Source organism: Rhincodon typus, chromosome 26 (assembly GCF_021869965.1).
Source record: "Rhincodon typus isolate 14 chromosome 26, sRhiTyp1.1, whole genome shotgun sequence".
Classification (NCBI taxonomy): Eukaryota; Metazoa; Chordata; class Chondrichthyes; order Orectolobiformes; family Rhincodontidae; genus Rhincodon; species Rhincodon typus.
This window is the reverse complement of record NC_063357.1, coordinates 29,233,542-29,255,518: the sequence shown is the minus strand read 5'-3', so window position 1 is coordinate 29,255,518 and position 21,977 is coordinate 29,233,542. Positions and strand designations below refer to the sequence as shown.

The 21,977-nt window shown below is 40.6% G+C and overlaps 1 protein-coding gene across 1 annotated transcript in view; it reads left to right on the top strand.

Annotated features, from left to right (window-relative positions):
* The window catches only part of LOC109918843 (syntaxin-1A-like), a 210,380-nt gene that overhangs the window by 121,335 nt on the left and 67,068 nt on the right, over positions 1–21,977 (top strand). The window contains exon 5 of the mRNA XM_048612526.1: positions 744–817. Coding sequence (XP_048468483.1) covers positions 744–817 — 74 coding nt within the window. The remainder of the gene's footprint in view (positions 1–743; positions 818–21,977) is intronic.

Genomic DNA, 21,977 nt, shown 5'->3' with positions numbered 1-21,977 from the left:
AATATCAGAATGCTGGTTGTATGCCGTAGGCAATATGGCTTTGTCGTTACAGTGCTATTAATTTACTACGGAGGGAAATTGCACTGTGCAGAACAGCCATCAAAGATGGCATGGACACAAGGGATGCAGATTTTTTTGGCAGATATTCATCAAGTGGTGAGTTGTTCCGGGAATAGTATGTGTTAAGAGGAGATGGAGTTTGGTATGAGAGACACTATAGAGATGGGTACGTTGGTGATGAGATGCCTTTGGTAAATCTTGTCTGGCCTCACGGTGAGAAGCCCTCCAAAAAACTTGATGCAACTCGCAATTAGCAAAAAATCAGATTTAGCCTTTTGTCTCCTATATGCCTTTGTTGCCGAATTGCCCAAACATGCAACTTCTACTCAGCTCCGATTTCCTACAGTTCCCTCCCAACACTCCACCAAATCCCCTTTACTGAAAGGTAACTGTGACAGTGAAATCCCATTCAGGTGTCAGTTGCAATGCACTGTCTTTTTGGAATGATCACATTACATTATTAATGTAATTGCAATTGCATATGCAAGAAATGGCCTGAATTGTACAATTTTGTGAATTGTAGATTAGTGGGTAATGTATGTTGTGTAATCATGGTATATTGTGCCCTGAATGTTGTGTGCCATACATTTTATTTTAATAATATGTATTAATCTTTTACTGGGTCCTTGGCTGACCTTCATTCTTCACCAGGCATCTCCAATATTTCTATTTTATTTCTCCAGGTATTGAACAGAGCATAGAACAGGAGGAGGGTCAGAACAGATCCTCAGCTGACTTAAGAATACGCAAGACACAGGTCAGTGACGTAAACTTTCTGATGTTCCCAATGACTTACAGTGCACAAAGTAGAAAGTATGTGAGCCAGCCTGATCATTCAGAAACAAAGCATAGTTTCTCCAAAGAATGTAACAATATAACATCCCATCTTAATTTAGTTACAAAACAGATTCCAAGTGTAACTGAGCACCATTGTCAGTTGTACTTTTTAATTACTTTTGCTGGTGGTAGCTTTTAATGAGAAAAATCATTGAAGCATTGTAAGGAAACGCAAAGGGTCTGTCCTGCAGATACTTAAGGCCTTGATCACCTTTCGTACTGAAGCCAATTATCCCATGGGATTACATTGCAGCATTGTGGTAAATGTATCAACGTATAAATCACTGGAAAGTTGGTTGGCACATTTTTAGAACAAAGTAAAGCTTAAAGCCCCTCCCCCTCAAAAAAGAGGACAACTTTTAAAAAGTGAAAATAATTTTTACAAATGCATAACCGCAAAATAGCATAAAATAAAGGGCCTTGAGAAAAATCACTGCTGGAAGGCAATTGTATTTTGTAATGATGTTCTACAATTCCATTTATTTTCTATGTAAAATGGATCAAATGATCTCTCACATAATGTACAAGAAGTTCTCATTTTGGTGAAAGTACAGCACTACATGAGCTTTCCGTAATCTAAGCTATATAATGTATGTATAAAAAAATGCATATCTATTAGATATACACATAAATCTAAAAACACATACAATATTCCATCACTGGTATTACAGGAACAAGTGTTCAATGGCAGATTTTGAAATGTTCCATGATTGGGGATGGTACTCATCAGCACAAACTCCACCAGAACATTTTGATTTTTGATGCATTTTGATGTATCTTCAGTACACTGCGATTGTGTTTACACTGGTTCTTTACTGCTCTGCCTACATTCAAAGTAACAATCTTTAATAATTACTACCATTCAGCTTAGTGCTGCTGTTTCCCACTTTCTTGTTCACCTCCTCCTATTCATCTCTTAATAATCACGCTTCCACACAGCACCATCCACCCCCACATCTTGCCTGAAGGCAATCTACCACCTCCCCACCACTATCCACAATGGCACCTTTTGTCTTCCCCTGTGTTTTCTGCAGTGACACAGTTTTCTTTCTCCACCACCCCCGCCCCCTGCACCCTCCCCCCCCACCCCCAACCCCACACCATCAACCACACTGGCACTTGTCCACCCTCTAAACACTGCCCCATTCACTCCTCTGAGGCTGCTACTCTGGCAGGATTGAAATGTGCTACAGAGTACAGATGGGAATTTGGATCCTGCATAAACCATGGCAAAAAGAAAGTCATGATCTCATTGAATGGCAGAGTTGACTCCATGGGCCAAATGGCCTTCTCGTGTTTCTATGCCTTATGGTTTTATAGTCCTAAAGTCCTGCACTCAACATGCAGCACAATTTAGTCTCCAGAACAAAAGGACTATAAGGTAGGTGCCAAGATTGGCAGTGAAGGATGGAATAGAGAGTGACACTGCATTTAATTCAGCAAATGTTAATTTGTGATCTGACACCAAAAGATATTAAAATCTCAACTCATTTCACTAATGTTCTGCAGAAAATGTGACAGCCACCTCTACCTATTCACACTCTCATTTAACTCCAATCTCAATAGGTAGTTGACTAATAGACCTGAATGTCACTGCATGTCAAGATCATTCCCTGCGTCTGCAAAACTGACCCATGTGAAACTGGTCAGTATTTTTGTTCCAGAGTGGATGGCTCCTATGAGACTCATGGCAAGCATTCCCATAATCAGCGTGGAGGCTGTTGGGTGTGGAGACTAGCTGGTTGGGACTGTATGTGTGTGTGTGTTTGGGTGGTAGAGTGTGGGGATTGGACTGCCTTGGTGTATTGGCGCTATATTGTCAGACAGGTTTTCTTGAGGTTTTTTTTTAAGAAAAGTGGATAGTTTTGTATTTAATCCTGTCTGAGTAAAATTAATTTAAATAGGCCCAGACTTCCTCTCTCTCACACACTAACAAACACCAAATTCACACTCACACAAATAGATTAGAGAGCTGGTGAACAGTTTAAGCAATTTAGAAGGATATATAGCTCTTGTTGGTTAGTGATGTGACAGGCTTCTTGTTGAACTGGTGGGATCCTGCTGCTTTCGGCATCCAGGTTGTTTAAGCACGTATCTGCTCCTCTGGAAGCAGTCGCTATGAGTTAAATTCTTTTTAAAATTTTTTACCTGGATAGACAGGACCAACAGACAGGTTGTCTAGAGAGAGAGAGGAAGAAACCACTTTAGATTTTACTCCTTTAGCATCTCACTTCCTAGTTCTGGTTTACAGAGAAAACAATTATTTAAACACACACTGGCTAGTTGATTTGACACATGAGCTCTCTACAACTGGCAAATGGCCCACTGTTGGTCATGGTTAGTGTATTCCATTGCCTGCCTTACACAGTGAGATTATGTCTGAGCACTTGTCTTTTGTGGTCAGTGTTTCATTGTACAAGTGATTATGTCTAATGTTTTTTTTTCCACCCAGATTATCATCCTAGTGCTTTGCTCTGAGATAGTGCTTCCTAAGGAATCCCATTTTGAGGTTTGAAAATTGCTGCGATCCCTGACTGAGAGCAGCAGAGTGGGATTGGGGCTGGGTTGTGTTTGACGGAGAGAAGGAGATATTTAAGAGAGAGAGAGGTGTCCGATATTGGGGGGAGCCTTGCTGTAGGAGATGGCCCCCCTTTATACTCCAGCTAGGCAACTACTGTTGTTGCTTTGCAGATAGGTTGTCTCCATTTCAGTGGGGTTGGAATGGAGAAGGTACAGTGAAGCAAATGCTCTGTCATCAATGTTTGTGATCCCAAGTCACTTGAATGTGGCTTTCACCTCTTCAGCAATTAAGTTAGTGGAGTAATTTACTCCAGCTGGAGTAAATTAATAAAAATGGAATTAAAAATTAAATAAAAATACACTTTCTTCAATAAAGCATATCTTTATATCACTACAGTAGACAAGCTTAAACCTGTGAGACAATGAGGTCCAACAAATACATTGTATCATTTAACCACTCTCTAACTTAATTCTCCTCGGCACAAATGTCCACAGAGTATTGAACTTTTATTGATTTGGCTTTTGAGTTTTAAGTGGTTCAAACACTGACAGAGTAATCAATGTCTTGCGCTGAATTGTTAGGCTTAAAGATAGGACTGCAATATTAGGACTATACAAGACTCGATTGAGATTTCATCTAGAGTATTGTATGGTCTGGATCGTATATAAAAGTTGAGAAACAAGGTATGAGAGAGACTCTTGTGGAACCATGTAGCTTTTCCTAAAAGGCGGGAGTTGACCTTTGGAACTATTATCTGCAGGTGGTCACGAGGACGGATTTCTAGCAGTCCTTCAGAAAAGTATGAGGTGTATTTATTTGAAAACCATAAGGTCATTGTTCCAAAATGTTGATTTTAAGGTTATAATCAATAGTTTGGAATTTCTTTCAGATTATCTGAATCTGGGTCAGAGAAGAATGTTGGACAGGGATTTCCTTCATAAGTTATAGGCCTCTTCCCTTTATGCACCAGGAATTGGGGGGTAGAGGAAGAATGGTGGTCTGGGAGATACGTGCAACATGAGATGGAGCAAGCATGTACAAGCCCAATGGACTTAACTTGTACTGTGGATGTAAGGGTTGAGGATGTATAATTGAAAGATACTTCCTTATTTCTGTGGCCTCTTCATAGAATTCTGTTCCTGCTACATCAAGCAGCAAAATGGGGAAACTGTCCAGCAACAGTGTCCTATTTTCCCAAATTGGAGAAGAATCTTAATAGTTTGAGAAAATTGGGGAAATATGGAGTAATGCATATTTCTTAACATGAGGTGAAGCAAATGTCATTATTATTATTCTGGCAGCTAGGTGATGGGAGATGTAGAAATGACAAAGCCATTAGCTCATTAAGGTAGGCAGAACTTCAGGCCATGAAAATGAAAAGTTAAAAGAAATGAAAGTTTATAAATAGTTGAGACCAACAAATCTGTAGTTGCACGTTTATTCAGCAGCATAAGAGTTACTGTTTGTAACAGTATGCCATTGTTGTTTATTCAATGTGAGGGTTATTCAGTGTGTAATTGCACAGTGTTGCTGTTTATTTAGCAGGGTTAAGGTTTAACTGCACGGTGCTATTGTTGAGTGTTGTGTTTCATTTGAGACTACACAATGGTACTCATTTTTCAATCCTAAGTAGTGCCTTTTCTCATTCGCTATTTATGCAAGTCGCATCATGTTAGTCGGGAAAGTCTGAGGAGGTTTTTAACACTTGTTTAAATATTTCACTAAAATGTTGTTGGTTTCTGGTCCTACCCCATATTTAAAGGTGAAATTGCCATTTACTATTGAACTCCATCCTAAAAGGTATAATACAGCGATGATGGTTTGAAGCTGAATTAATTTTGCTGCAGTGGTCAGATGCCAGCTGCCAATCCACTGTTTCTGACACTTGTGTTTGTGTGGTGGAGCTGTTTCTGCAAGAGGTGGATTCACTTTAGAATGTCATAAACAGCAACAACTACGGGTGACACCTACCTCCATGTTTCAGGAATGGCGGAAAAACAGCAGCTGTTGCCAAGTCAGTTTCTTGTCCTCTGCAGTGTAGCCAGACTTCTTCAATCAACCCCAGTAACCAAACAAACCACAACTGCCCGGCAGGCTGCCCTGTCTGTCCTCAGAGAAATGATTGAGAGTCTCCCTCTTCTGTGGTGCCGTGCCTGATGGCATTTTAATATTCACAGCCAGCACTTGTAAACTGAATATAAATGAGCCTTAAGGATGACTTGAAAAAGAGCCGTACAGCACATAATTTACAACGTTGATTTAACTCGGCACAGCACACCGGATCTGGTGTCTGATTTATGGTTCTTGTTTTGATATTGAACAATTCCCTCTGATTAGAACGCGATGTCAGAAAGTGGTTTTTAAAAACTGCTTTTAAAGCAGCATATTAAATTTAACTTCATTGTTGGGCTCACTGTTGTCTGCATTGTTCAGGAATATTATTCCTTGCTTCACTGCTGCACTTCCAGGGAGATCATTTTCAGGTTCACTGGCAGCCTGTGAGAGCCACTTAAATACAGTTGGGAGCAGCACAGCTATTGAGACACTTGTTTTCGATCTCTCAGATGCCAGGGTTCCATGATGTTGGTTTTGATCTGCTGTTGACTTGGCCTGGTGAACAAAAGGATGAACAAATGCCTGGTGAACAAAATAACATTGCTCATAGCCGCATAAAGCACTGATCAATGGGAGCTGGAATACTGTCGGGCCACTGTCCTTGTACTTATTAACTGCCTTCCTTTGGAGAAAAGCAGTGAGAAATTGCATTCAATGTGAACAATGAACTCAATATACACTGAGGGGCAGATTCTAAATAATCCATAGTGATCTATTACACTGCCAGCTTGCAGGCTTTCTCTGCAGTGTAGAATTAGGAGGCAGCTCGGTTACATTGTATTAAGCTGCAAATCATAACTCAAATCTTGGCATTCTCCTAAAATGTTTGCCTCGCTTTCCTAAATGATTGTGCTGCAACTGGTGAAACTGGAGAAATTCAGAACATGATCAATAAAGGAATTGTATAAACCTGGCTGAGAATTTGTTGTTTTACCAGTTAGGCAGAGATGTCTCAGAAAACTGCAGGCAATCCTTTGCCATAGCAACGCTGCCTCAGTAGCACTGGCTATGTACAGCTAGTGTCAACCTCTGTTACAAACTTTCAATTTCGATACAGTATTCCATCTGGAAGAGAAAAAGGAATAATTTAGCTTGGCAGGTAAAGGAGCAATGCTGTCATCTGAAGTTCACGGAGCAACATAAGGCTGGAGTCCAGCATGTCTTCAAAGCCCCGTAGATGTAACCATATGTAACACTGCTCATGCCCAATGCGGCTGATCAAATGCAGCAAGGCAGAACTAATGGGTTCTGAATTGTACATATCACCAGGTTTTCAGGGATTTGTGGGCTGAGGAAGAGGAGAAATAAGTAGGAGGCCAGTCGAAGAAGTAGAGAGGGTGGGGAAGGTAGGAGGAGAGGCACATTGGATGAAATCTGATCACCTCTGCAAGCAGGTATGGGGATGTATGTATGTAAGGAGCTATAGTTGACAAAGGGCTATTGGCATCTCTCCCCATGAGAAAGAGAGAGAGAGAACTGATTTGATCGTTTGTAATTTAGGTAAGATGAAGAGGCTAGCCTCCTTGAACTAGCACAGTCAGTAGAGGGATTCAATACTTCTTGATTTATTCTGCACCTCATACTACTCATCTAAGCTATGGACTAATTTCCACCCTCTTTGTATTCAATTTGAAATGAACTCCTTATTTTATCGCAAAAATATACTTTATTCGTAAAAAAAGTCATCTGTAAATACATGCAAAACGGCTCTCATTCTGTTCTGTAGAATCTTTCCAATGAGGAAAGAAACGCAAATGATTCATCCCACAGAGCTTCCGTGAAGTTGCAAATAACAAACGCATTTTTATCTTGTGTAGGAAGAAAATATTTACATTTTGAGGCAACAAGGGGATCTGATAATGGAATGGATCCTTGTTGTACTGTGGCAGAAAGGCTTTAGAGGGTTTTTCCCCACTGTGCCTTGGCAGCAGCTGCCCCATGCTTCAGTGCTTCCCGCAGTACGTAGTCCTGAACCTTGGAATGTGCCAGTTTGCAATACATGGAGACATACAGCATGGAAACAGACCCCTCAGTCCAACTGTCCTTGCCGACCAGATATTCTAAATAAATCTAGCCCCATTTGCCAGCATTTGGCCCATATCCCTCTAAACCCTTCCTATTCATGTACCTATCCAGATGTTTATTAAATGTTGTAATTGTACCAGCCTCCACCACTTCCTCTGGCAACTCATTCCATACATATACCACCCTCTTGTGTGAAAAAGTTGCCCCTTAAGTCCCTTTTAAATCTTTCCCCTCTCACCTTAAACCTATGCCCTCTTGTTTTGGACTCCCCCACCCCAGGGAAAAGACCTTGCCTATTTACCCTATCCATACCCCTCATGATTTTATAAATCTCTATAAAGTCACTCCTCAGCCTCTGATGATCCAGGGAAAATAGCCCCAGTCCACTCAAAGTCTCCCTATAGCTCAAACCCTCCAACTCTGGCAACATCCTTATAAATCTTTTCTGAACCCTTTCAAGTTTCACAACATCCTTCCAATAGCAGTGAGGCCAGAATTGCACACAGTGTTACAATAGTGGGTTAACCGTTGTTATGTACAACTGCAACATGAACTCCCAACTACTATACTCAGTGTAACGACCGATAAAGGCAAGCATACCAAACGCCGCCTTCACTACCCTGTCTACCTGCGATTCCACTTTCAAGGTAATCCACGATGGAGGACAGGAAAAAATTGTGGCTGTAAGAACTGCTCCTTTTATGAGGTATTTTCAGTGTTGGAGCTGACTTCCTCAAATTCTAGAAGCAGTAATTACTATTTTACAAGCTGTTGCATTGTTTTGGAACTCCGGCAAGGCCAACTCTTTACACTGGGAGATCAACAAGTTTCGAACAGACTAAAGTTGATGGTCTTCCAGACACTGTCGTTATTTATTTCGGTTTGCGTCCCAGGGAACAGCCCATAGACCACAGAATCCTGCATCACGGAGCTGCTCAGGATGAATCTTGACAAAAACCACTGCATCTCTCTCCAGACCTTGTCCAGAAGGAGATGTGTGACAGTCTCTTCCCCGCTGCTGCTTTGAGCACAGTGTGCGGTGGTGTAGAGAGTGGTGATTGCTGCTGGTAACACATCCAGCAGAGGCTCAGTTCCCTTAGCTGAGGAACCCCAGGTGGCGGTGGAAACACAGTCAGCAGCAAGAGCAAGGGATTGACTCTTAGTGGGCCAAGCCCCTTCCCAACGGCACATCCCTCAATCAGGCACTGATTACTTTTAAATGACCCAGTCCTCCAACTTTCTTATCTTTCTCCACCTACCCCCAGCACCGTGTTGAATTTGGTCTTCCTAGGGTGGCAAGTCCCTGGGAGGCAGTCTCAGCTGGACAATTAACTTCTAATTGGTGACAGGGTCGGAAGACCATCCATGAGCCTTGATTAGTGCAGAGGTGGGAAGGTGACAAGGTCTTCACCTGCCACCTTTCCATTCCAGTTAAAGGACCCCTCGCATTTAAACTCACCTCGAGGGAGGGATTAAATTCCACGCAAAGTCTTTGGGAGGAATTACTTCACACACAGGATGGTGGAGATGTGGAGCTTGCTGCCAAATGAAGGAATTAAAGTTGATAGCAGCAATAGTACTTGATGTTCAGATGAGAGAAAAAAATTGGGGAATTATATCAGCAAGGTGGAAGGGGTAATTAAAATAGAATGATGTCTACACGTAGCTTGAGCACTGCTGTGGAGTGGTTTCATCTGTGCTGCAGACTTTAAGAAATATGCAGCCTTTTTCTTTCTCCTTGACAGCCTTCCGTCTCATGAGATGCAGCACGATAATATACAGTGCTGCATATGTAAGAGTTAAAGGTAACGCAGTGTTCACCAGTACTAGGCAGCTGTGCTTTGGGTATTTTTGTTTGGTCATGTATTGAAGGCTTCTTTCATTACTGTGACCCAATGTGACCACTCTGTTGATATTCCTATCACAGTTGCATGATTGCATAAATAATGCAATATTAGAGAAGGAGGGTGGTTTCACATTGCTAACTGACAAGGATTAACTAGCCGAGAAGCCATAGGACAGATTCAGCATCAACATTCAGTTCTGTCTAATAAGTGAACATTCATCTTCGTAATAACAGGCACCTGAATTGCTACAGCAACCATTAAGGTAGCATGATGGCCTTTTGCTAAAAACATCACCATTTGAAAGGTGAGCAGGCACCACATCGCCTTTGGGAGAAGCAGACAGGAAAGATCCAGTCAGCAATTCTGTCAAGAAGCATTGCCAGCGATGTTACACCCCACCTTTACTCAGTAAAAACTGTAAAATCTTTTCAGTTGCAAAATTCATTCTGCTGCCTAAACTAAACCTGCAAAATCATAGAATGACACTGTGCAGATGGTGGTCATCTGGCCAGAGCCACACAAATGGTTTCCCTTCAAGTATTTATTAAATCCCCTTTTGAAAGTAACTATTGAATTTGTGTCCACCACCCTTTCAGGCAGTGCATTCTAAATCACAACAATTTGCTGTTTTTTTTAATTAAAAAAAGGTTCCTCATGTCACTCTGGATCAGTTGCCAATCACCTTAAATCCATGTCCTTTGGTTACTGGCTCTTCTGCCTCTGGAAGCATTCTCCTTATGAACTCTTTCAAAACCAAGCGTAATTTAATACCTTTATCAGATCTCCTCTCGTCCTTCTTTAACCAGGTAAGTTGAAGGGAACTAAATGCACAAAAACACCATCACCTCCAAGTTCTCCTTCAAGCCGCACACCATCCTGGCTTGGAAATATTCTTTCACTGTTGCTGGGTCAAAATCCTGGAGCTCCCTTTCCTAACAGCATGATGGGTGTTCCTACATGCCAAGGAATGGATTGGTTCAATAAGTTAGCTCATCTTCTACAGGGCATTGGGTATGGGCAATAAATGCTGGCCTAGCCAGTGACAGCCACATCCCATGAATGAATGAATGAATAAGTGAACAATCTCAGCTTTGCCATTCTCCACGGAACTAAAATTTCTGAACAAGGGTCTAGGCTCGAAACGTCAGCCCTCCTGCTCCTCTGATGCTGCTTGGCCTGCTGTGTTCATCCAGCTCTACACCTTGTTACCTCATCCCTAGTATTGCTTTTGTTCTTTCTTTCAATATCTTCTCTATGTTTTTGATATTCATCCTAAAGTGTGGTGTCCAGAATTGAGTGCAATACTCTATCTGAGATCTAATCACTATTTCATTAAGGTTTAATATTACATTGGTGCTTTTGTTTTCTATTAATAAAGCCAAGAATCTATTTCTTTTAATAGTTTTCCCGATTTGACCTGGAGATTTGTATACATATGCTTCCTGCTCTCTCTCGTCCCCTCCCCTGCCCGCAATAATGTTGTGCCTGGTGAAACAACTGGCAAATCAGGAGGAGGAGGAGGACTTGATCAACATGGCATTGCTGGGAATATTTAAGTACATGCAGTTTCAGTTGATCTTTGCTTTGTTTGTGTGTAAATAGTCTTTCACTGCCTAGAGATCACATGCTATAATCCTGATCGATAGTCCATTTCTCTTGCATAGTCACTATGACCTCTAAGAGGTACCAACTTTATCATTGAACAAGCAAACAGTGAATGAATCACTGAAGTTCACAGAGAAAATTACAGTGGATGGATACTTGTGCACTTCATATTTTTTAATGGTGCACTAGGCAATGCATTTATGCAGAACTCTTTTGTACTAATTTAACAAAGTTGATATGGTATCTTCATTTTTGAATAACCAGGTGAGACAGGAACATTCATTGCTGTGTTTCACATCTACTTGGCTTCTCTAAGAGTATCCCTCATATCCTTCAGCCCCATCTCTCTGCCCACAGCTCCCATCACACATTCCACACAACATCCCCTCAAGCCCACGGCATCCTACACTCCCATGTACCAAACTATAGTGCCTCATACCCCCAGGTCAATATATGTCCTTTTCCCCATACCTGTAATGCCAACCTAGATCCCCTAGATCTCATCACCAAGGTCTTTATAGCTCCTATGCCAAACTAATTCCAACTGATAAACCATATCCCTCATTAATCCCCATTGACCTTTATAGCATTTATGTCAAATTAGTGCCAACTCGTAGCAACTGATCACCTGCATTTGTGTTATGTCTCTCAGTCCGTATATCAGTATGCCTTTAAGAAAAATGTTAATTATATCATCACTGCATCTGAACTTGTGATCTGAGTGTACAAAGGTATCATATTCCACCTTAACTTGGATCACTTGAATCATGACATTACTGGAATCATGCTCCTCTGTTGTAGCATATTGGCCAAATATAAGCCCAGACACTCTTGTGCCTTTGGAATGCAATGTTTGTACATAATAGTTGGTTGTAATGAATGGACCACAGTGTCATGCCCAGACATTTTTCTTGTGTTGTGACAGGTAACATAAGCATTGCTAGATCAAGCAAAACTTCCTGTTGGAGGAAAACACACACCACATATTACACCCCCAAGCCAACTCACCCAGTATCCAGCCTCCAACTTGGACAGTATCGCTTCTGGACAGACCTCAGGATTCCAGCTAGAACTAATTAAAATTCTGACATATCTTTGATAAATACACATTTAAAAATACTCTCATTGATGAAAACTTTTCCACTACATTTAGCTTATTTTAATACCTTAACAAAATAAATGTTTATATTCATAGTCCTATTTCAAAGACTTTTTAAGCACTTGGAGCTGTGAACCTGTAAACTGACAGGCAACCCGCTGTGATCATGATGTTGTGAAATATCAAGCATGTACTTTTAAAAAGTACAGATGGTTTAATCAAGTTTTTTAAAGGACAGGACATTTAAGTGCCTTGGCAACTACCTTTGAAAGTCTAATGAGTTTGTCCACATTTTATTCACACTATGTCTATGTTTAGCAATTCCAAAGAGATCCTGTCTCAGAGGGTATCCTACCTCTTCAAAGAACATTTAGACCTTCTCCTACCGAGTCTAAAATGCATATGTTGTGTTTTAGACATCCCACGAGTGAAAATCAAATCCGACTGAAGGCAGTTGCAGCCTAATATGTGCAGCTTTGTTAGTGAAGCATGGAATTGCAGGTTGTGATTTACCCAACCCTGCTCATCCTCAGCAGAAACAATGGTGTTGGGGGTTTGAACCGCTAGCACCACACTGTCACTGAGGCAGACGTTTTTGCACAGATAGAGAAACTATACGCACTAATTTAGATAGTGGACACCGTAGATTTGTGGAAAGGGCCACTGAAAGAATTAAATTTATGTTTTGCTGTGATCAGAATTGTAGACGTTCCTAGCACTAATTATAGCATGGGTTAAATACTGAGTAAAACTCACTTCGCACTATACCATAAAGTACTCTGAGGTCAGAGATACCATGAGTAGCATAAGAGGCTATGTTGTGTCTACAATGTGCCGTCAAGTATTCCCAGTGTCACGAATAGTAAAGATTAGACTTTTTTTTTAAAAAGCCTCTATACAGTTGGAAAGTATTGAGTCTCTGCATCAAAATGACAGTTTCATTTATCTCCATTATCTTTGTGGTCTGTTTGAGTGTTCCTGCAAATGTAGCACAAATTAATTTCAAAATATTTTTCAGTTGGTCAAACAGCATCTGTGGAGAATACAAGTCAACATACGGTCTCCTCTTCTTAAGAAAGTTCCCACACGTGAAATATTGACTTGTGCTCTTGCCAGATGTTACCTGACCTGCAGAGTGTTTGCAACATGTGCTGATTTTGTTTCAGATTTTTAGCATATATAGTGCTTTCTTTTCAGCCAATTTATGGGCAATTGTGTGTGCTATGCAGGCATTCCGACTAGGAATTGTAATAAATGATCATTTCTCCTCTTAATGAGATGGAGAACATTTTCATTACAATTTCAATTCAGTACTAGACACTAAAGGTGAAAGGTCCAGCCTCTGACCTTCTCCAGAGGTGAAGTGCTTGCACGTAGCAGTCTGTTGGGGAAGTGAAATATTGATTTCTGATCCTCTAGCACCAACACAATTCTATCACACTCAAGAAAACATTGACATATTTTGCATTAAGTTGTAGACCAGTCTAAAAGAGATGTACGCTGCTAGATCTGCCTATGACATGGCAAAGACTGGTGATAGAATCAAAGTGCAGTTGTCCCACATAAATCAGTATTTTCCAGGTAACTATTTTGTCTTTCTCATGGCTGCACTGTCCTTCAGTGACAGATGGTCTTATTCCAATGCATTGGGTCCTCAGTGCTGTGCACAGTCGCAGCAGACGTCAAAGCTGCAGGTTTCAATATACACAACGCTGATTTGTCCAATGACTAAGTAATAATGCAGCAGCAGAACTGACTAGTAGGAATCAAAAGACTTCACACCCAATATGGAATGAAATGCTCTCATTGGCGCTCCAAAAATTGAAAGAAACATTTTTCATGATCATCCTCTTGTAGACTACTAATCTACAGGCCCACTTGGTCTTGTGCGCAAGACACTTTTGTCTTAAACATTTTTTCATGACTATATTGATAGAATAAAAATTGTCAGCACTGCTCAGCAGCATTTTGGAGCTGTTAAAAAGTCACATCTGGAATTTTCTTTTTCAATGCATGGGCAGAAATTGAAGATTGGGAGGGGTAAGTAGCAGGTGACTTCACTGTCCCCATTACTTTGCCTGATTTGAGTGGAGCGTGGTGTGATCAAGATTCACAAAGTGACTGTTTGACAGTATCACAAGTGAGGAGAAACCTCCTGTTTTGGCATTGTTGGCTGTTTTTTGATTTGGAAAGGAGTTCTAACAAGTCAGTCTCTCTCTCTCTCTCTGCTGTTGGTAAACACTTCACACCCCAACTGAGTCCTGTGCCCTTGGCAAGAATTCCAAGGCATGGACCCTTTCCTTGGGATATGAGCGCTAGGAGATAATATCAGAGGCAGAAGTAATCTTTCTTTTAATAAAAAAAAACTTCAAAACAAAGCTTTCCCCAGACTCAGAAGGTTAAGGTTCAGAGTGGGAAGGGTGGTAGTTACAAGTTACTTTGTTTAAAAGAAGCAAGAGGTTCCTTTGATATGATGACATGTCCACTATTTTGTAATATTACACACGTACCAGTTGTATTCATTGAGTTCAATTTGTTGAATGAGCAGTTCTTGCCACTGGCCACTCTGTTGCATGAAGCTGTTTACAATATTGCTTGTCATTGGGTACTTTTGATACCACCATCCTCTTGTAGAATATTAATCTACAGGCCCACTTGGTCTTGTGTGCGAGGCACTTTTGTCTTAAACAAGATGTACAGTGAGTCCTCACTTAAAGTTGTGGTTGCATTCTTGAAAATCATGACTTTAAGTGAAGCATGGTCTCCCATAGGAATTAATGTTAAAGGAAGTGATAGATATCGAAATACATCTGCATTCCCAGAAAAATAAATGAATTAACTAAATATAAAAGAGGTAGAACTATAATAAAACAAAACTCTACTCACCTTTGCCATACAGTAGTCCTGTTAGATTAACTAGATTCCATCTATTGGCAGAAGTTGGTCATTGCAGCTGGACACCAAGAACTATTTGTATGGACTCATTTCTGCCTTTAACTGGAGCTCAGGATCTCAGTTCAAAGTCACGAGACAAGCCAGGAACCAGACCTGGGATCTAAGCTAAGATCAGGGAATGGGAGAAGAGATTGGAACAAAACAAAACCTGGAAGCGAGGTCAGGAGTCCATGCCAGGATAAAAAAATTTCAGGACAGCAAGCAAGGCCAGGAGCAAGGTTGGACTCTTGTCCGCTGCCTGAACAAAAGGGAGAGAATGTTTGGGATGCAAACAATGCTGGACGTTGATCAACAATGATGATGTGAAATGTCAAAGCACACCTTCGCCAATGTATAGCTGGGATATCAACAATGCACACGGCAATGTTAAAACAAAATGACAAGGTAAAACAGAAAAACAGGCTCTAAAGAATATATGATGTTAAAATGAAGTGACACTGAGTTGGATGACTTAAAATGAGAACTTACTGTAGTTTGTTGTATATCACTAAGTACAAGTACTGATATGGTTGACATTGTTACAGAGACTATGAGGAGGACCTGGAAGATGGGTCTTACTCCTTTTGAGACCCTAAGTTATTCTCCCACCAAGTCTGTGTAACATCATGGTGGATGGTGCTTAAGGCACTTCTCCGCATTAACCCTTTCAAACTCTTGCACCCTTATACAGCATGTTTCACCCTTTGATAGAGTAATTGAAAACAATATGTTTATAAACAGACTACAAGATTTTGCCTTCCTGAAGAATCCATCGGAATGAGATATTCCTATCTTCACTGATATGTTCATCAAGAAGAAAGTAGAATGGAAATAATATAGACCAAGCAATGATGTTCTATTTAGTAGATAATGTTAACCTGTAGATGTTCCAAACTCCGACTACCTGTTTTACTAAAATTTGACCTCATGAGCTCAAGAGTGGTTATTGTTAGAAACCTGGTGAAAGCGCTGGAGACAATAAAACTTGATGAATAACCCTTTCCTCCTCTTACCAAACCAAGCTGCTGTTAGCAACGTTGTGTAACTTGTATGCCTTGACATTCCCTTCCTGTATGAGTTATTGTTCAAGACACCTTATTCTTCAAAGATGCAAAGGAACACCTTATTCTCCAAAAATTGGAGAAATAAAACTCCAGCATGTAAATGTGAGACTGAAGACTTCCACTGCAGTAACAGAAGTTGTGGCTTTTATTCTCCATTCTTCAAGCATGGAGACTGAAAATTCGAAGATTTTAATATTGTGTTCTGAAAATTAGGGTAAATTTTCTGTCTGTTTTGATCTATCTGTTCTCAAACGAAGAACCGATATGATGAAATTATGTGTAACATAATAATTGCCTGTGACATCAATATACCTGACACAGATTAATTTTCAGTCAAGACTTGTATTTCCTCAATAGCTGGGCACATTTATGAATTCAGCTTTATAATGAAAACTTATCAGTGAAGTTCTGGATGGTACAGTATTCCATCGCTGCAAATTACTACATGACTTATCTTTTTAATTTTACAGAGTCAGGTTCCATGCTGATCATTGATGTTTCTGTAAATATGGATGGATAGAGATAAAAAGTCTACAATTTCTAATTGTGTCAGCTGCCAAAGGGAGATACTGAGACACAGTAACTGTTTCTGTCACATCTTGATTGGTTCTGTGCACAGTGCAGCCCTGATTCGAGAACCTCTTCCACAGTTTTAGCATGGTTCAGTTCTACAAACTTCCCTTGGGTTCCAGCTTTGTACACTGACCTCCTGCAGTTCAACTTCAGACTTCAGCAGCTCTCTCGTGCTCAAATCATCATTCCTGACTCTCTGGTGCTTTCCTCTCCATTTTCTTATCTTTCTGATCAATATGCCTTCTTCCCTGATTCTATACCACAAGTTACTGAGCTCATGAGTTGTTCTTGGACACCCTTAACTTTGCAGGACTTTTGCAAGCCTCCAGTTTATCAGCCTTCTAGGTCTCTTTCTGTCAGGTGTAAGCTATGAACTCTCCTTATTTAAGGAACTTCTTCTGTTATTTCTTCCAAAGATCTCACCAGCTGCTACATTAGACTGCACTATTGGGCAGGTACTGTTTTGTTTGCTTCCTGAGTGCTCGTTGAAGCCTCATTTGCCTGCAGTTGCTCCAGCTACACCTCGAAGGGCAGTCATCTGCAGAGCTGCAAAGCACCGTCTGTTGCGCTCACCGCCTCTTACGAGAGTATCTAAATCGCTTCGGTAAGCTGTCTGCTGAACGGATGAGGGAATAATCACCACTAGCACTGCCCACTTGTCTTCACTTTGCCTGAGGCTCTGGTTTACTCCCTGCAAGAGAATCCATGTTAACCACTTCACTCTCATCAGTTTTAGGTTGAATTATCAGAAATATTGGAATGAGCACATCATTGGAGCACTGTCACGTTTCACACATCAATCATCAATAAATGGGGTGAGCCGAAAGCACAGGTAATCTTTTTCTGTTTCTTCAATGAGAACTACCCAAGGGAGAGTCCCTTGGAATCCCTCAACCACAAGGTTATTAGAGAGAAATTAGGGCAATCAAAAGCTCTGCTGTGCAAACTTCTAAACATTAATTTCAGACCGAATTTAAAAAGTCAGCATTGAGCATGGAAACTCAGAGTTATCTCTGTTTTCAAATTGTTAGCTAGGAGAAGGGGTCTGAGCAATACACCACATTATGACAACAACAGGCATAAGCTGTTCCTGTCACCAGATCAAATCTTCATTAGCTATTGCTGGAGGGCACCCCACCCACATATTTGTTATGAGAGAGCCATGGGCCTGGGAAAACTTGGATGGAAGCCTTGCCCATGGAAACTGAGGAGTGAGGCCTCATTAAAATGCAAAAGCATCGAAGGTTGCTTCACAGACTGTGCTGTAGAGTGAGGGGCAGACTGGCTAAACCTGTGATGAGAAAGATAAGAGACATCTTTTGCTTCCAAGAACAGGAGTAGCTTCTTAGGTTGGCAAATTTCTGCAGTTAGTGTGGTCCTATCTCATTTAAACAGATACAGATATCTCAAATAGACCATTGCAGCAGGATTTCAAATATAAAAAGTAGGTGAGATTAAATAAAACATACCAGAAAGAAACAATATTAATGAGAATTATAGCGGAAAGATCCACAAGGAGAGAATCATTGTAAGCAAGCCTGCAATATTTTATTCAAACACAGGCAATGTCATGGAAAATTGCTGGGCTGAGAGGGATCTACAGTTAATGGAAATGTTGTGTTGCTGGCAAGGAGTAAAGAGAGCATAGGGGTGTGAAATGTTTCACAGTGAACCAGCTGCAGAAAGATGTGGGATAGTATTTTATTAATGAAGTATATGGGTGCTATGGAAAGGAAGGGTACATTGATAAAACTAGTAATGTGAGATCAAGTAATTAACTGGCAACTGCTATAGTCCAGCTGTGCAAAATGAACATGTGCATAGGGAGCATTTTGCAAAAATGAGGAAGACCTTTCAATACTTTAATGGTTTAATGAATGATTTCAGCATGCTGCATGTTAAGTGCAGAGATCAAGGATGACCTGTGAGTGCAGAATACAAATAGATTCGCTGGTCATCCAAAATGGCTTTCTGTTTTGGGGTTGGCAGGATAAGTCTTTCCTTATTTGAAATGTCCCCTGTTTTTCATAGGCTGCTTATAATTGTACAGTTAGGTGTTAGGAGCGTGTCTGGACGGGCAGCTAGTGGAAAGGAAACAGAAAGATCATTGACCAGACTGGTCAGTCAAAAAATTGCTTAATATTTTATTAAAATTCTGCTGTAAAACTGGGTGGTAACTTGTGTCTTCCCAGGCGCATGTTCTCTTTTCTGTCGGTGAGGATCTTTGACAAGCATTTTCCTTCATAACTGTTGTACATCTTTGTCCCTCGGGAGGGACAAATCTCTGAGCCTTTCAAAACCTGGTCCCTGTTATTCTGCTATCGCCTTTGCTGCCTCTTTGCCTCATCCTGTCACTAGCTATTCTCTTTGGAGACAATTCTCTCTGGACTGTTCTGTCTCCTTATACCTTGCTTGGGTCTATATGTCTATCACTGATCAGAGGAAGAGTTATTCTCTTTTCTGTGCTCAGCCAGTACTTGTCCTGTATCTATGCTGCGGTGATTATTGTCCATTCCCAATGCTTTCTTCATTTTTCATTTAGCGGTTACATGCTGTATCCTTGAAATTTCGGAATTGGTTTTGAGAAAAGAATATATTGGATAAACATCTGATTTACCAGCACCATGGGAAAATGTTTTATCATTTGCAACATATACAGGTTGTTATCATATGTTACGAGTTTTTGAGTTTTCCACAATTAATATTACTGTGTTTTAATAGTGACAAAGGAAGAGATAGAATGTTATCAGGAATATATGGAACTCAAGCTTACAGAAATATAAAATAATGAATATATTAATACTTAAATCAAATAGTTGTTAGAGAAAACGGTACCAATATGCTTTTAGCCCAATCACTTTACAATTTTTCATTCAGTCATAAGGCCATGAATGAGGCTGTTCATTGATTATTCCCGTCTCACAGTTGTTCCAATAAAAGAACAACGTGCCAGCTAATAGAAAGACTTGGGCAATATGCCAAGCTTAAGCTGAGAAATGGTCGATAACATGATGTGTCTAATAATGACCACTGCCCACAAGAGAAATCCCAACCATTTCTCCGTAGCTTCAGCAGCAGCACCGATGCCAAGTCCAATGCTGTCAATATCTTAGGGTCAACAGTGACCATGTCAACATAACAGCTGCAGTAACAGAGTAAGGGTGAGGAGCTCTGAAATTAATCGCTTGCCAAATGATCCCTTCAAAGTCTGTAGAGTTTCAATGCTGAAGTCAGGTACCTGATGAAATGGTCACTACTTACTGTATAGGTTGCAGTGGCAATAATACTTAAGTAGGAACTAAAAGAATCTTAAATTTTCCAGGAGAACTCTTTGGTTCACTTCAGAAATGCAGAATTGGGTTCAAGGGTTGCAGGCTTTAGCAGGGGGGTAGGGTAAGGAAAGTGAAGCAGTTTTTTTAACATAGTTCAAATGATGCTGTCAGCACTGGCAAGGCCAATACTTATTGACTGTCCCTATTTGCCCTTGAGAAGGTGGAGTAAGCTGCCTCCTGGAACTACAGTCCATTTAGAAACTCAGGAACATAGGACCAGAGAAGGCTATTCGTCCCCTTGAGCCTGTTCCACTATTCAATGAGATTGTGGCTGATTTGTGCCTAACTCCATATAGGTGCCTTGGGTCCATAAGCCTTAATACAGTTGCTTAACAAAAATTTATCTACCTCAGATTTTAAATTAAAAACTGATTCAGCATCCATTGCCATTTGTGGAAGAGAGTTCCAACATCTACCATTCTTTGTGTAGAAGTACTTCCTAACATCAGTCCTGTGTGGTCTGGCCCCAGTTCTGAGAATATGCCCCTTAGTTCTAGAATCCCCAAACAGTGGAAATAGTTTATCTACCTGTCTTTGCCTGTTAACATCTTGAAAACTTTGATCCAATCACCCCTTAACCTTCTAAATTCTACAGAAAACAGGCCTAATTTGTATAATCACTGTTCATAATTTAACCCCTGAAGTCCAATTATTGTTCTTGTAAACCTACATTGTATTCCCTCCAAAGTCAATATATCCGGCCTTAGGTTTGGTATCCAGATGTGTTCACAGTACTCCAAATAGAGTCTAATCAGGATTTGGTACAACTGTAGTATAACTTCTGCATCCTTGTATTCCAGTCCTCTACATCCAGCAACCCATTAGCTTTCTTGATTATTCTCTGCATCTGTCTGTAACATTTTAAAAATCTATGCCCCTGAACCTTCAAGTCTCTTTGGACATCCACTGTATTTAACATCATACCATCTAGAAAGTACCCTGATCCATCCTCTTTTAGTCCAAAATGAACTTGCTTACATTGAGCTCCATCTGCCACAGTTTTACCCGTTCACTTAGTCTATCAATATCCCTTCATAATTTTATGCTATCATCTACACTGCCTATAATACCACCTAAGTTTGTGTCATCAGATTTGAATATATGAATCGCTGTGCCTTCATCCAAGATGTTAATACATAATGTGAATAACTAAAGCCCTGACACACATCCTGTTGGGACACCACTGTCACATCTGACCAATTAGAGTACCTGCCCACCATCCCTACTTTCTGTCACCTTACAGTCAACCAATTTCCCAGCCATGTCAGTAATTTGCTGTGAGTTCTGTGAGCTTCTACCTTAGTTAGCAGTTTCTTGTGTGGGACTTTATTAAATGCCTTCTGGAAGTCCATATAAACAACATTCATACACATTTCCCCTGACACTACCTTAGGCACCTCTACAAAAACATTCAGTGAAGTTTGTAAGGCATGACCTACCTGTCAAGAATCCGTATCGACTCTCCCTGATTTAACTGAAAGTTTTCAAGGTAGTCAGTTACTCCATCCTTGATTACTGACTCCAACATTTTCCCCACCACAAATATTAGATTAACTGGTCTGTAATGCAAAAACAGAAATTGCTGGAGAAACTCAGCAAGTCTGGCAGCACATGTGGGAAGAAAGCAGAGTTAATGTTTCAAGTCCGTTGACTCGTCATCAGAATGACTCATCAAACTGTCCTGAAGAAGCATCACCAGACTTGAAACGTTAATTCTGCTTACTTTCCATAGATGCTGCCAAACTTACTGAGTTTCTCCAGCAATTTCTGTTTTTGTTTCAGATCTCCAGCATCCATGGTTATTTATTTTGTTACATTGTTCTGTAATTGCCTGGTTTTCTTCTTTCACCCTTCTTAAAAAAATGGAGTGGCATGAGCAATTTTCCAATCCAGAGGGATGACGGGTGTCTACAGCGTACTCCTTATTTGATGTAGGTATGCCCACAGTGCTGTTAGGGAGGGAGT